We start from the raw sequence: 16,346 nt of genomic DNA, 5'->3' as shown, positions 1-16,346 counted from the left end.
CTCTGTACAACCCTGTGTGGATGAACCAGTGAGAGCTAGTCAAACGTTTAGCTTTTTGCCATTCTCAGTGCAGGTGGTACATAAAGCCCTGAAATCCTTAGATCAAAGAAAGCCTGCAGGTCCTGATCTTTTGGATCCCTGCTTTTTAAAACTGGCAGCTGATTTCATAGCTGAACCACGTACATATCTGTTCAATCTAACCCTGGATTGTAATGAAATTCTTAAGATCTGGAAATCAGCATTTGTCCTACCACTTTTAAAAGGGGGAGATCCAACTCTTTTAAATAATTATAGGCCAATCTCAAAGCTGTCACCCCTGGTGAAAATACTTGAAACCCTTGTAAGTGAGCAGCTAAAATAGGTTTTATTTACTAGCTCTATTTTATCAATGTACCAATCGGGCTTCAGGAAGAAGCATAGCACAATTACAGCAGCCATGATGGTTTTAAATTATATCACTGAAGCCCTTGACAAAAAACAGCACTGTGTCTCACTTTTTATTGATCTCTCTAAGGCTTTTGATACAGTTGATCATGCTATACTAAGGCAGAGATTGTTGAGTGTAGGTCTTTCAGAGCATGCAGTTGCATGGTTTGCTAACTATCTGTCTGATAGAACTCAGTGCACTCAATTTGATGGGCTTATGTCTGTTAAATTGTCTGTCCTTAATGGTGTGCCCCAAGGCTCTGTACTTGGTCCTCTCTTATCCACTATTTATATAAATGATTTAGACAAAAATGTCCAAAATGCACAACTTCATTTTTATGCTGATGATACTGTTATTTACTGTTGTGCCTCGTCTCTTACAAAAGCTTTCCAGAACTTGCAAACTGCTTTTTATACTGTTCAACATACCTTGTGTCAATTGAAGCTTATCCTCAATACTGACAAAACTAAACTAATGGTGTTTTCTAATGCAAGAAATAGACCTCTGAACCTTTCACCTATTACTACCTGTCAGGGCAAGGAGATTGAGATTGTAACCTCATATAAATATCTTGGAATTCTAATTGATGATGGCCTCTCTTTTTTAAATTGCATATTCAACAACTTACAAAATAATTGAAGCTGAAATTGGGATTTTATTTTAGGAATAAGGCCTGTTTTTCTTTTGAAGCCAGAAGAAGGCTAGTATCCGCTACATTTATGCCTTTACTAGACTATGGGGATATTTTATATATGAATGCTTCCGCACAGTGTTTGAGATCAATTGACCATCTTTACCATGGCACTTTGAGATTTATTTTAAACTGCAAAACCCTTACACACCACTGCACTTTGTATACCGGGGTTGGCTGGCCTTCTCTAGTCACTGGTATACTTTTATTTACAAAGCCGTTTTGGGTTTACTACCTTTTTATTTGGGCATTCTTATTGATCAGAAATATACTCTCTTCATTCGCTGGACTTTATCCTGCTAACTGTTCCAAATGTCCGAACTGAATTTGGTAAAAGGGCTTTTATGTACTCTGCGCCATCATCTTGGAACACCTTACAAAATACTTTTAAACTGGAAGAATTTGTCCCGATTGGTGTTTTTAAATCACTGATGAAGGATTTTGAGGCTGATTCCCTGACCTGTCAATGTTTTTAATTTGCTGTTTTTGATTTTGTTATACTCTTGTGAATTCAATGGTTTTTACTAGATTACTTGTAGTTTTTCATGTCTGTCTGTCATTTTTTGTAATGACTTGGTGCTGCCTATCTTGGCCAGGACGCTCTTGAAAAAGAGATTTTAAATCTCAATGAGCCCTTCCTGGTTAAATAAAGGTTTTAAAAAAAGGTGGCGCCTGTAGAGGGAGGGGTACTGTCACATCTGCTCCTGCCACACCCCCTAGTGGTCATCCGGTGTCTGCTTTACCTGCAGCCATTCTCTCTCTCTCGACGTTGTGACTGGTGTTTTGTGGGTACTATTTAATGAAGCTGCTAGTTGAGGACTTGTGAGGTGTCTGTTTCTCAAACAAGACACTCTAATGTATTTGTCCTCTTGCTCAGTTGTGCACCGGGGCCTCCCACTGCTCCTTCTATTCTGGATAAAGCCAGTTTGCACTGTTCTGTGAAGGGAGTAGTACACAGCGTTGTACGAGATCTTCAGTTTCTTGTCCATTTTCAGCCTGTAATCGAACCCACAAATGCTGATGATCCAGATACTCAACTAGTCTTAAGAAAGCCAGTTTTATTGCTTCTTTAATCAGAACAACAGTTTTCAGCTGTGTTAACATAATTGCAAAAGGGTTTTCTAATGATCAATTAAAATGATAAAGTTTGATTAGCTAACACAACGTGCCATTGGGACACAGGAGTGATGGTTACTGATAATGGGCCTCTATACGCCTATGTAGATATTCCATAAGAAATCTTCCGTTTCCAGCTACAATAGTCATACATTGTATTTCTGATCAATTTGATGTTATTTTAATGGACAAAAAATTTGCTTTTCTTTCGAAAACAAAGACATTTCTAAGTGACCCCAAACTTTTGAACGGCAGTGTATGTATGTATGTGTGTGTGTGTGTGTGTGTGTGTGTGTGTGTGTGTGTGTGTGTGTGTGTGTGTGTATATATATATATATATATATATATATATATATATATATATATATATATATATATATATATATATATATATATATTCATATACTGTGTATATATTTCCATTGTTCTTATATTTGTTACTTTCATCCCCGGTAAGTACCTGCATTTATTAGGCCCTGTATGTGGCCAATAACTGGCCAATGGGAAGCATTTTGTTTTGTTTTATTTCAAGCAAATAGTAAACCAATATTAACCATGTTGAGCTTAGACCTACTTCAAGACAAGGATCAACATGAATTGTATTATATTATTATTATATTACCCCCCTTATCTCTTCTCATTCTTTGGGTATGTCGCAGATGGAATTTGTGATTTGAAACCATAAAATCTGTGGAATTACATCCAATAAAACAAAATACAGCTACAATTGAGGAAATATGAAGACAACCCTTAAAGGTTTTATCATGAACACTTCCTCAGAGATTCCCTCTTGTCCTGCCCTACCAAAAATGTACATGTTAAAATCAAAATAATACAATATTTACACATTTTATTGTAACACGTAAAACATGCATTCTACTGGTCTGTGCGTTCACAGCTAGTTTGAAGTACATTTTTTGTTTATTTTATGAATGTGTTGTATATCTGTCTGGTCCTGGAAAGCAATGGGGGTGAGGGGATATTTCATATATACATTGGAATGGTGGAGAGTAACGGTGTGTGTTGTGCTCATAGAAATACAATAATAAAAATATATTTCTGAGCACAGCACACACCTTTACTCTCCCTCTCCATTCCAATGGGAAATATACATTATTGAAATAGAATCTATTCTAATCATTGTATTTCTATGGTTGTGCTTCTCATCAGGGACAAAGCTACAGTGGAGCAGTGCCATCACTCTGACTATCTTCATCTGGCTGTTCACCGCCTTCTGGTCCGCCATGCCCCTCATCGGCTGGGGAGAGTATGACTACGAACCCCTCAGAACCTGCTGTACTCTGGACTACAGCAAAGGAGACAGGTCACGAACACACCCACATACCTGCACACGCCCATGGACTACAGCAAGGAGACACACAAACATAACATAACATAACATAACACACAAACATCTTCACAAATGGCAAAAAGACAGATTGATGGGCAGACAGACATATGCGCGTACACACACACACAAATACAAAAAAAACATGGCCTACAACAAGGGAGACAGGTCATACACACATACAAATCAGAAATACATTACTGCTCAAAAGTTTGGGGTCACTTAGAAATGTCCTTGTTTTTGAAAGAAAAACAAATTTTCTGTCCATTAAAATAACATCAAATTGATCAGAAATACAGTGTAGACATCGTTAATGTTGTAAATGACTATTGTAGCTGGAAACGGCAGATTTTTTTATGGAATATCTACATAGGCACGTGCTCCAGCAGGTATATCTCACTGGTCACCCCCAATGCCAATTCTTCCTTTGGCCGCCTGTCCTTCCAGTTCTCTGCTGCCAATGACTGGAACAAACTGCAAAAATCTTTGAAGCTGGAGACTCCTACCTCCCTCACTAGCTTTAAGCACCAGCTGTCAGAGCAGCTCACAGATCACTGCATAGCTCATCTGTAAATAGCCCATCCAATCTACCTCATCCCCATACTGTATTTATTTATTTATTTTGCTCCTTTGCACCCCAGTATCTCTACTTGCAGATTCATCTTCTGCACATCCTACCATTCCAGTGTTTAATTGCTATATTGTAATTACTTTGCCACCATGGCCTATTTATTGCCTTACCTCTCTTATCCTACCTCATTTGCACATGCTGTACATAGATTTTTCTACTGTATTATTGATTGTATGTTTGTTTATTCCATGTGTAACTTTGTGTTGTATGTGTCAAACTGCTTTGCTTTATCTAGCCCAGGTCGCAGTTGCAAATGAGAACTTGTTCTCAACTAGCCTACCTGGTTAAATAAAGGTGAAATAAAAAATAAAATAAATAAATAGGCGTACAGAAGCCCATTATCAGCAACCATCACTCTTGTGTTCCAATGGCACATTGTGTTAGCTAATCCAAGTTTTTCATTTTAAAAGGCTAATTGATCATTCGAAAACCCTTTGGCAATTATGTTAGCACAACTGAAAACTGTTGTTCTGATTAAAGTCCTTTAGATTAGTTGAGTATCTGGAGCATCAGCATTTGTGGGTTTGATTACAGGCTCAAAATGGCCAGAATCAAAGACCTTTCTTCCTAAACTCGTCAGTCTATTCTTGTTCTGAGAAATTAAGGCTATTCCATGCTAGAAATTGCCAAGAATCTGAAGATCTTGTACAACGCTGTGTACTACTCCCGTCACAGAGCAGTGCAAACTGTCTTTAACCAGAACAGAAATTATTAACTTGGATTAGCTAACACAACGTGCCATTGGAACACAGGAGGGATGGATGCTGATAATGGGCCTCTGTACACCTATGAAGATATTCCATTAAAAATCTGCCGTTTCCAGCTAAAATAGTCAATTACAACATTAACAATGTCTACACTGTATTTCTGATCAATTTGATGTTCTTTTACTGGACAAAAAATGTGTTTTTCATTCGAAAACAAGGACATTTCTAAGTGACCCCAATCTTTTGAACGGTTGTCTACATCATTGCCAAAACCTTCCGCCCTGCCATGTCTATCAACCTTAGTACAGTACATGGTTTTCAGAGTATTGTCTCTTTCTGTAGTGTAAAACATCCATTTTGGCTCCCCAGATGCACTTGTTTCATAACATCCTCTGTTCTTTCTTATCCTAAACAGGAACTATGTGTCCTACCTCATCCCCATGGCCATTTTCAACATGGCCGTCCAGACCTTTGTTGTCATTACCTGCTACAAGTCCATTGGCCAGAAGTTCAAGAAGACCGGAAACGCCAGGGTAAGAAGTGTTAACTCGAAATAACACAACGACAAGGTTCCAGTTTAACAACGTTTACTAAACCGTATTAGCACACTACATGGTTGCCATTGCACTCAGGCCAGGTTCATCAACAGCAAGACTGCTGCGCAGGCCCACTAATAACAGAGTGATAGCCTGTAATAACATAAATATAGGGATACTTAAATCATGAACTTAACAAGAAGCATGTCCACTATTATTGTCATACATGGCCCTGTTCCGATACTGTCAACATGCACCCTTCCCTCCTTGCTACCTTGAAGGAATCACTGCTCTAACATGAATTGATAGGTGAATGCAAGTGAATCATAGATTATATTTCCAGATTTCACAGAACCAGTCATGTCAAATCAGTGATACCTTCAAAGATTGCTGCATTTAAAAAGTATCCACTCAGTTCCAAACCCAAAATGTTCCCCCTGTCTATCGATGACTGACCACTGCTTATTTGAGTACTAGGGAGGAGAAACAATCCCTATAGTGCTAATGTTAATCTATTTAGTCTTTTCAGCCCTGCAAGGTGTAGACCAGGGGTGGGAAATTACAGTCCTCGAGGGCCTGATTGGTGTCACAGTTTTGCAGCAGCCCCAGCTAACACACCTGACTCCAATAATCACCTAATCATGATCTTCAGTTTAGAATGCAATTTGATTCATCAGCTGTGTTTGCTAGGGATGGAGAAAAAGTGTGAAACCAATTAGGCCCTCGAGGACTGGAGTTGCCCACCCCTGGTGTAGACCACGAAGTCCCCATGGTTTGGAATGCAGTCACTGTGCCTTAAAGGAATCCATTGTACTGTTGAATAGACACAGTAGACTAGTAGAGTATACTGTAGGTCCCACCACTAGGGCAGTGGCGGTCAAGAACTGTTGTCAGCCTGTGATTGTCAAGCAAATAACTGCCGGTTTCACGGTAATTGACTGGTAATGTACATCTTCTGACTACCACACATAGCCTACAAGCCACTAATGCAGACATTTGGAACATCTACATTTTAAAAAGTCTAATCAATCTATTTAATATAGCTTACACCATCACAATAAATCCATTATTTAATTTAGACAGATCTAAAGAAACATCATATGAAGAAAATCTAGTCTATTTCAGAAGAACAGAATAGCAAACTGCTGTCCTTATGTTAGGCCCCGATCTGACTATGCCATATGGCTTTGGGCTACACTAGTTAATTTAGCAGACAAGATTTGCTTAAAATTCCTTGTATTCTTCATACTATAAAATAAAATAATATAAAATAATGACAATTGAACATACCTGAATAAAATAAAAAGGATATTTTCTCCAAACGATTTCCGAGAGTGTGCGCATTCTATTCTGTGTTGAGCAGTTAACAAAGAAACAGGTCCTCCTGTACGCTTCACTTGTAGTTATTTATGTAACTTTAGTTGGTGATACAAACGTTAGGCTATATGTTGTGATATTTAAAACATTCTAAGGCTGCATGATGCGACTAAATGTTCCAAACATACTCTGGGACAGTTGTGGGATGCGATAGATCCCAAATTAATACAACCACCCGCATCAAAAAACCTTTTAAAAGCAATGAGGCTGATGCAACAGATCAGAACTTAAAATGTTGATAAACTCTTAGGCTATTTATTCACATTATAAGCGCAGCAATCCACACACGGCAGTAGGGTATAAGCGTGAATGTTCCAAAATGCTATCAATTAGTGGGAAAAAAACATTCTCAAAGTTGACCGCAAATGCGATTATTTATGCAATGCTTTATTATAAAGGCCATTTTATGGTGAAAATGATTTCCCCCAACCTTGAAACTCACACACTGCCTATGTATGCCAGTTAGGCTCTACACCGGTTGTAAAGCGGATTAATGTGCTTAATTTTAAGAAGTTATTTGGCCACTTTATTTATGATACAAACCTTATAAATACACTGCTCAAAAAATAAAGGGAACACTTAAACAACACAATGTAACAATGTAAGTCAATCACACTTCTGTGAAATCAAACTGTCCACTTAGGAAGCAACACTGATTGACAATACATTTCTCACCGATCGCTGCAGCTGTACATAGTCCATCTGTAAACTACCCACCCAATTTACCTACCTCACCCCCCATACTGCTTTTATTTATTTACTTTTCTGCTCTTTTGCACACCAGTATCTCTTCTTGCACATGATCATCTGATGATTTATCACTCCAGTGTTAATCTGCTAAATTGTAATTACTCGATTTATTGCCTACCTCATGCCTTTTGCACACATTGTATATAGATTCTCTTTTTTTTCTACCATGTTATTGACTTGTTTATTGTTTACTCCATGTGTAACTCTGTGTTGTTGTCTGTTCACACTGCTATGCTTTATCTTGGCCAGGTCGCAGTTGCAAATGAGAACTTGTTCTCAACTAGCCTACCTGGTTAAATAAAGGTGAAATAAAAAAAATAAAAAATGCTGTTGCGCAAATGGAATAGACAGGTGGAAATTATAGGAAATTAGCAAGACACCCCCAATAAAGGAGTGGTTCTGCAGGTGGTGACCACAGACCACTTCTCAGTTCCTATGCTTCCTGGCTGATGTTTTGGTCACTTTTGAATGCTGGCGTTGCTTTCAATCTAGTGGTAGCATGAGACGGAGTCTACAACCCACACAAGTGGCTCAGGTAGTGCAGCTCATCCAGGATGGCACATCAATGCGAGCTGTGGCAAGAAGGTTTGCTGTGTCTGTCAGCGTAGTGTCCAGAGCATGGAGGCGCTACCAGGAGACAGGCCAGTACATTAGGAGACGTGGAGGAGGCTGTAGGAGGACAACAATCCAGCAGCAGGACCGCTACCTCCGCCTTTGTGCAAGGAGGAGCACTGCCAGAGCCCTGCAAAATGACCTCCAGCAGGCCACAAATGTGCATGTGTCTGCTCAAACAGTCAGAAACAGACTCCATGAGGGTGGTATGAGGGCCTGACGTCCACAGGTGGGGGTTGTGCTTACAGCCCAACACCGTGCAGGACGTTTGGCATTTGCCAGAGAATACCAAGATTGGCAAATTCGCCACTGGCGCCCTGTGCTCTTCACAGATGAAAGCGGGTTCACACTGAGCACATGTGACAGACGTGACAGAGTCTGGAGACGCCGTGGAGAACGTTCAGCTGCCTGCAACATCCTCCAGCATGACCGGTTTGGCGGTGGGTCAGTCATGGTGTGGGGTAGCCTTTCTTTGGGGGGCCGCACAGCCCTCCATGTGCTCGCCAGAGGTAGCCTGACTGCCATTAGGTACCGAGATGAGATCCTCAGACCCCTTGTGAGACCATATGCTGGTGCGGTTGGCCCTGGGTTCCTCCTAATGCAAGACAATGCTAGACCTCATGTGGCTGGAGTGTGTCAGCAGTTCCTGCAAGAGGAAGGCATTGATGCTATGGACTGGCCCGCCCGTTCCCCAAACCTGAATCCAATTGAGCACATCTGGGACATCAAATCTCGCTCCATCCACCAACGCCACGTTGCACCACAGACTGTCCAGGAGTTGGCGGATGCTTTAGTCCAGGTCTGGGAGGAGATCCCTCAGGAGACCATCCGCCACCTCATCAGGAGCATGCCCAGGCGTTGTAGGGAGGTCATACATGCACGTGGAGGCCACACACACTACTGAGCCTCATTTTGACTTGTTCTAAGAACATTACATCAAAGTTGGATCAGCCTGTATTGTGGTTTTCCACTTTAATTTTGAGTGTGACTCCAAATCCAGACCTCCATGGGTTGATAAATTTGATTTCCATTGATCATTTTTGTGTGATTCTGTTGTCAGCACATTCAACTATGTAAAGAAAAAAGTATTTAATAAGAATATTTCATTCATTCAGATCTAGGATGTATTATTTTAGTATTCCCTTTATTTGTTTGAGCAGTGTATATAGGCCTATGGGCTAGGCTACTCCTGTGTGACTACAATTTGAAAAAGTAGAGAAAAAAAGGCATGCATTGTTTCTTGCCATCAAATTAAACTTTATTTGTCACATGTGCCGAATACAACAAGTGTAGACTTTACTGTGAAATGTTTACTTACAAGCCCTTAACCCAACAGTGCAGTTCAAGAAGAGTTAAGAAAATATTTACCATGTAGACTAAAATAAAAAGCAATAATAAACAGTAACACAATAACAATAACAAGGCTACATACAGGGGGCACCGGTACCGAGTCGCTGTGCGGGGGTACAGGCTAGTTGAGGTAATCTGTACATGTAGGTGGGTGTGAAGTGACTATGCATAGATAATAAACAGCAAGTAGCAGCAGTGTACAAAAGGGAGGGGGGGGGGTCAATGTAAATTGTCCGGTGGTGATTTTAGTAATTGTATAGCAGTCTTATGGCTTGGGGGTAGAAGCTGTTGAGGAGCCTTTTGGTCCTAGACTTGGCACTCCGGTAACGCTTGCCGTGTGGTAGCAGAGAAAATAGTCTATAACTTGGGTGACAGGAGTCTCTGACAATTTTATGGGCTTTCTTCTGACACCGCCTATTGTATAGGTCCTGGATGGCAGGAAGCTTGGCCCCAGTGATGTACTGGGCCGTACGCACTACACTCATTAGCGCCTTACGGTCAGATGCCGAGCAGTTGCCATACCAGGCGGTGATGCAACCGGTCAGGATGCTCTCGATGGTACAGCTGTAGAACCTTTTGAGGATCTGGGGACCCATGCCAAATATTTTTAGTCTCCTGAGGGGGAAAAGGTTTTGTCATGCCCTCTTCACAACTGTCTTGGGCTGTTTGGACCATGATAGTTCGTTCGTGATGTGGACACCAAGGAACTTGAAACACTCGACCCGCTCCACTACAGCCCCTTTGATGTTAATAGGGGACTGTTCGGCCCGCCTTTTCCTGTAGTCCACCATCAGCTCCTTTGTCTTGCTCACATTGAGGGAGAGGTTGTTGTCCTGGCACCACACTGCCAGTTCTCTGACCTCCTCCCTATAGGCCGTCTCATTGTTGTCGGATCAGGTCTACCACTGCTATGTCATTTGCAAACGTAATGATGGTGTTGGAGTCGTGCCTGGCCATGCAGTCGTGGGTGAACAGGGAGTACAGGAGGGACCTAAGTACACATCCCTGAGGGGCCCCAGTGTTAAGCATCCGCATGGCAGACGTGTTGTTGCCTGCTCTTACCACCTGGGGGCGGCCCGTCAGGAAGTCCAGGATCCAGTTGCAGAGGGAGGTGTTTAGTACCAGAGTCCTTAGCTTAGTGATGAGCTTCGTGGGCACTATTCTGTTGAATGCTGAGCTGTAGTCAATGATCAACACTCTCACCTTTTGTCCAGGTGAGAAAGGGCAGTGTGGAGTGGGCTTGAGATTGCGTCATCTGTGGATCTGTTGGGGCGGTATGCGAATTGGAGTGGGTCTAGGGTGTCCGAGAGGATGCTGTTGATGTGAGCCATGACCAGCCTTTCAAAGCACTTCATGGCTACCGACGTGAGTGCCACGGGGCGGAAATCATTTAGGCAGGTTACCTTCGCTTCCTTGGGCACAGGGACTATGGTGGTCTGCTTGAAACATGTAGGTATTATAGACTCGGTCAGGGAGAAGTTGAAAATGTCAGTGAAGACACTTGACAGTGTACACGATGGGCATCATTCAGTGATAATACATCATTCACAAATGAAAGACTAATGTTGTCACCCATCAGACTTTTCTTAATTCAAGTTTGTCTTTACATATACTAAATAATATGTGTGTGAAATTAGTTTTGATTTAGAATGGACCATAATCATGTACCTGTCTCTGAACAGGGTCAGGGGAAAAAAATACATGTCATCTTAAATAGCGAATGGAGGACGCTTTTCCCATGATTCATTTTCATGCGAAGCCAGGTAGGCTATACTCCTGTTGTAAAGTGAAGCAATGTGCTTAATATTAGCAAAGTTGAGGAATAAATATAGTAGGCCTAGATTATAGAAACCTGATGGCATCCCCCTCCTTTTTAATAAAGGCCATCAAAACGCTGAGTGAGAAAAGAATGTCATAGCCTATAGAAATGTTGCACAACATGAGCTCATGGGCTCTCATGAAGTGTTTAATATGATTTTCGATTGCATTTGCATTGATGTCAGAGTGATTTAGAGGGACAATAGAGTGCTGAGTACCAGGAAGTTAGCAAGTTTGGTAGACTACTAATGACCATCAGCGACATCAGAGCTTGACTAAACGGTCACGTGGAATTTGACTGCGGGTCATGAATCATGACTGCTCGGTGACCATAACATCCCTAGGTCCCACACGAGACTGGAGGGACTGAATCAGGTTGGGACTGAATCTCGCTCTATATGTTGCATAAGCCAATTACTCGCGGTGGTGTAGCTAGGACTTAGCCAGAGCACAAAGGCGTCTATGCTGCAGGAAACAATGAGCTCTTCTCACTAAGGCAGCACTGTTACTGTTACGTAACCTTCAAATAGCATCACACACACAGACATGCTCTCGCTCTCTCAGATAAGCTTTATTAGCATGAATGATAAAGCCACTGTTGCTAAAGCAAAGTGAGATAATGACATCAACAATAACAGTAATACTGATTGCAGAAAGGGGAAAACATATATGTTCTCTCTTTGTCACTCTTGCTTTCTCTCATACATACACACACACACAAGGCCGCACTTTCAAAGAGTGTCCAATACCTCAAATGCACGAATCACGTCATTATTACTTTGGAAACACAAAACACAGAAAGCAAAGCCCCCTCTCCTTTCAGATGCCCCAGTGTTGGGTTTCTGCTAGGAAGGTCCACAACACTGTAAACAACCACATCATTAACATTCCTGAATGGATACAAAGGTTCTATACATGGCAAAAGGCATTGCAGTCTTTGCGTCATTTGTACTCAAAAAGAACACATACTCTAACAAAACTGTTAACCCTAAGCATAGTGTAGTATGAGTATGAAACATGGGATTACTCTGAATGGTCAGTGAACAACGTTTTACTGTGTACCTGTTTTGGTGCCTTATGTCTTTGTTTACAAGCAGAACGTTGAGTTGAGTTGATTATGAAATGATGGTAAGCCAGATATTGTGTTTTTATCCCAGGCTTGTGACCAGGGCGTCACATGCATGTAAGCATGTGACGCTTTTCGCTCTTTCTTCCACTATTCATTGTCGAACAGTAACAATCCTTTCTCTCTCTCCCTCCCTCTCCTATTTTCTTTCACCCCTTTTCCTCTCCTTCTACTCCCCCTTACGCTGTTCTCTTTCTCCTCTCTCTCTAATTAATTCAAATGGCTTTATTTGAATGGAGAGTGTAACCACATACATTACCAAAGCAAACATAGAGTTACATATTAAATCAATGGTGTTGGAATTAAGTAATAATACCCCTATCTCTACAGTTCAACACTGCCACTCCCCTGAAGACATTTTTGTTCTGCTGGGGACCCTATGGAGTGCTGGCCTTTTACGCTGCTGTTGAGAATGCCAACCTGGTCTCTCCCAAGATAAGGATGGTGAGGACAATACACACGTGCGCACACACTCACATGCGTGGGGAAACACACACACACGCGCATCTAATCTAACAGTGACCACATATAGATTTCTCAAGGTCATATTACTTTGTGTATGCCAAAAGTCTTTTACACCATTTACCAAATACACAAACACCCTAAAGCAAATACAATACTTTGGGTTTCTGTGTAATATAGTAGCCATTAATTGCACTGCTTGATGATCTAACTAATGGTCATTTGGTCCCCAAAGGGGCCATTACACGACTTGTCTAGTGCAATAGCCCATGCAGGAATCAAGCTCACAACTCTGGTGTGCCAAATATCATACTCCAACCAACTGAGTCAATCAAGCGCTCTATATATATCTATATTTTATCAAACTTGCTGTACAGTACTTTGACACAAAATGTGTACCACCTTTTTGAACTTGCTAGTACTGAGACATTGACATTGCTCTGTTTGGCTTTGTGTTTGTAGCTGGCTCCTATTCTGGCAAAGACCTCTCCCACCTTCAACGTTTTCCTGTATGCCCTGGGCAATGAGAACTACAGAGGAGGCATCTGGCAGTTCCTTACTGGGGAAAAGATTGAAGTGCCTCAAATTGACAACAAGTCCAAATAAACTAAGCATGCGACAATCACATACACATTTTTTATTTATTTAACCTTTATTTAACTAGGCAAGTCAGTTAGGAACAAATTCTTATTTAAAATGACGGCCTAGGAACAGTGGGTTAACTTCCTTGTTCAGGGGCAGAACGACAGATTTTACCTTGTCAGCTCTGGGAGTTGATCTAGCAACATTTCGGTTACTGGGCCAATGCTCTAACCACCAGGTTACCTGCCGCCCCAAACAAACTGTTTTCTAACAGGAACGTTGTCGTGGATTCATTCATGTCAATGGACCTGGACTTCACCTTATTGTATTTGTGTGTGTGTGCATGTGTGTAAGTGACATTTTAGTCAGGGGTTAACGTGGAGTGATGTTGTGACATTGGGATGTATTTTATGTTCACATTGTCTTGCCTTGGTCTGTTTCACCTGTCCTTGTGATTGTCTCCACCCCCTCCAGGTATCGCTTATTTTGCCCAGTGTATTTATCCCTGTGTTTCCTGTCTCTCTGTGCCAGTTCGTCTTGTATGTTTGTCAAGTCAACCAGCATGGTTTTCCCGTTCTCCTTTTGCTATTCTCTTTTTGATAGTCTTCCCGGTTTTGACCCCTGCCTGACTGGACTACTTTCCCGCCTGCCTGATCATTCTGCCTGCCCTGACCTTGATTCTGCCTGCCCTTCGGTACTTTTTGAACTCTGAACTGGTTTTGACCCCTTTGCCTGTCCACGACCATTCTCTTGCCTTACCCTATTGGATTATTAAATATTGTAAGACTCCAGCCATCTGCCTCCTGTGTCTGCATCTGGGTCTAGCCTTGTGTCATGATACACACTCTAGTTTAGGATGGGCTGTTTGCAGTAGATACATCATGCCCACGGCTCCTATGTTGTGAAAATGTTGTGAAATATGTGCCTGTACTCATTTTGTTTGCCGGCACTGTTTATATTTCGGTGCAGAAACGCTACAATACTTTTGCGCTAATATTCTATATGACTTGCAGGAACTCAAGCAGTAAAACATTTGAGGTGCCGGTACTTAACTCCAGTGAGCTCCTGCCCAAGCACTGATTATAATGGTTCATACTGTACATGCGTATAACAACTCTTGCTATAACAATACATTATAACCACATCAAAGAGCATCATACTTGCTGGCTTTAAGCATAGTGTTACCAATATTTCCATTCGTCAGACATGATACTACATTGCATTCCTTTGAAGCTGGATAAGTTAATGTAAAGAGTAGAAATTGCCAGACATAAATCCCTTATTATCTCTAGTCCCAATGTAGCTCTATAATGGTCATCCATAGATTGGGCATTCCAATCTTGCTTTGTAGGCTATAACGGGCAAAGGTCCTGGTTGAGCTACCAAGCAGTAAAGCAGCAACACTCGGCAATCCTACCAACAATGGTGCTTTTAATGAAAAGAAATCCCACCAGCCACCTTGATATCATAAGAAAGAAAGATATTTATTGTACGTGCTCTTCATAAATTTTCGCCATAAATGCTATACGTGGAGATTCTAGGTATTGCATGCTCAACAAAATGTTGTAAATATATAAATAGTAAGTCACAAACAGAAGAAAGTCACGAACAGAAGAGGTATTGTGTGAATACAGAATACACAGTCTGCCGATATGCCCACATAGTTTCATAAACAGTGCTGACCTGTTGCACCCTCTACAACCACTGATTATTATTATCTGACCATGCTGGTCATCTATGAACGTTTGAACATCTTGGCCATGTTCTGTTATAATCTCCACCCGGCACAGCCAGAAGAGGACTGGCCACCCCTCAGAGCCTGGTTCCGCTCTAGGTTTCTTCCTAGGTTCCGGCCTTTCTAGGGAGTTTTTCCTAGCCACCGTGCTTCTACATCTGCATTGCTTGCTGTTTGGGGTTTTAGGCTGGGTTTCTGTATAGCACTTTGTGACATCAGGTGATGTACGAAGCGCTTTATAAATACATTTGATTGATTGATTGATAAACATATCTCATGATCCAAAAGCAAATGAGCCATCATTAACAAAAACAAATGATGATTGGCAAATAAATGCAAGACTGGTTTTGATAGTTTTTTGCTCATTAACACTGCATATTTTTCAAATATATTTATTTATTTTGCAAACACAAATTGGTAAATATGTTTTTCTGAATGTGACCACATTTGTGACGACACATTACATTTGTGACCTGCATTTTACATATTTCTGACCTGCATTACATTTTTGACTTGCCTCAGATTTGTGAGTTGCTCCACGTATTTGTGAGTTGCTCCACGTATTTGTCAATCAATCAATCAATCAATTTTATTTTATATAGCCCTTCGTACATCAGATAATATCTCGAAGTGCTGTACAGAAACCCAGCCTAAAACCCCAAACAGCTAGAATGCAGGTGTAGAAGCACGGTGGCTAGGAAAAACTCCCTAGAAAGGCCAAAACCTAGGAAGAAACCTAGAGAGGAACCAGGCTATGAGGGGTGGCCAGTCCTCTTCTGGCTGTGCCGGGTGGAGATTATAACAGAACTATGCCAAGATGTTCAAAAATGTTCATAAGTGACAAGCATGGTCAAATAATAATCATGAATAATTTTCAGTTGGCTTTTCATAGCTGATCATTAAGAGTTGAAAAACAACAGGTCTGGGACAGGTGGGTGTTCCATAACCGCAGGCAGAACAGCTGAAACTGGAATAGCAGCAAGGCCAGGCGGACTGGGGACAGCAAGGAGTCACCACGGGCGGCAGTCCCGACGCATGGTCCTAGGGCCCAGGTCCTCCGAGAGAAAGAAAGAGAGAA

At 41.4% G+C, this 16,346-nt stretch overlaps 1 protein-coding gene across 1 annotated transcript in view; it reads left to right on the top strand.

Moving 5' to 3' along the window:
• LOC129835982 (RPE-retinal G protein-coupled receptor-like) overlaps positions 1-14,324 on the top strand; it is a 37,748-nt gene extending 23,424 nt beyond the window's left edge. Inside the window, exons 4-7 of the mRNA XM_055901694.1 lie at positions 3,405-3,558; positions 5,336-5,453; positions 12,820-12,933; positions 13,414-14,324. Of these exons, the coding sequence (XP_055757669.1) occupies positions 3,405-3,558; positions 5,336-5,453; positions 12,820-12,933; positions 13,414-13,557 (530 nt within the window). The 3' untranslated portion in view covers positions 13,558-14,324. The remainder of the gene's footprint in view (positions 1-3,404; positions 3,559-5,335; positions 5,454-12,819; positions 12,934-13,413) is intronic.
• Positions 14,325-16,346: the final 2,022 nt, after the last annotated feature.

The sequence above is a fragment of the Salvelinus fontinalis genome, chromosome 37 (assembly GCF_029448725.1).
Source record: "Salvelinus fontinalis isolate EN_2023a chromosome 37, ASM2944872v1, whole genome shotgun sequence".
Classification (NCBI taxonomy): Eukaryota; Metazoa; Chordata; class Actinopteri; order Salmoniformes; family Salmonidae; genus Salvelinus; species Salvelinus fontinalis.
This window is presented reverse-complemented; position numbering and strand designations above follow the sequence as displayed.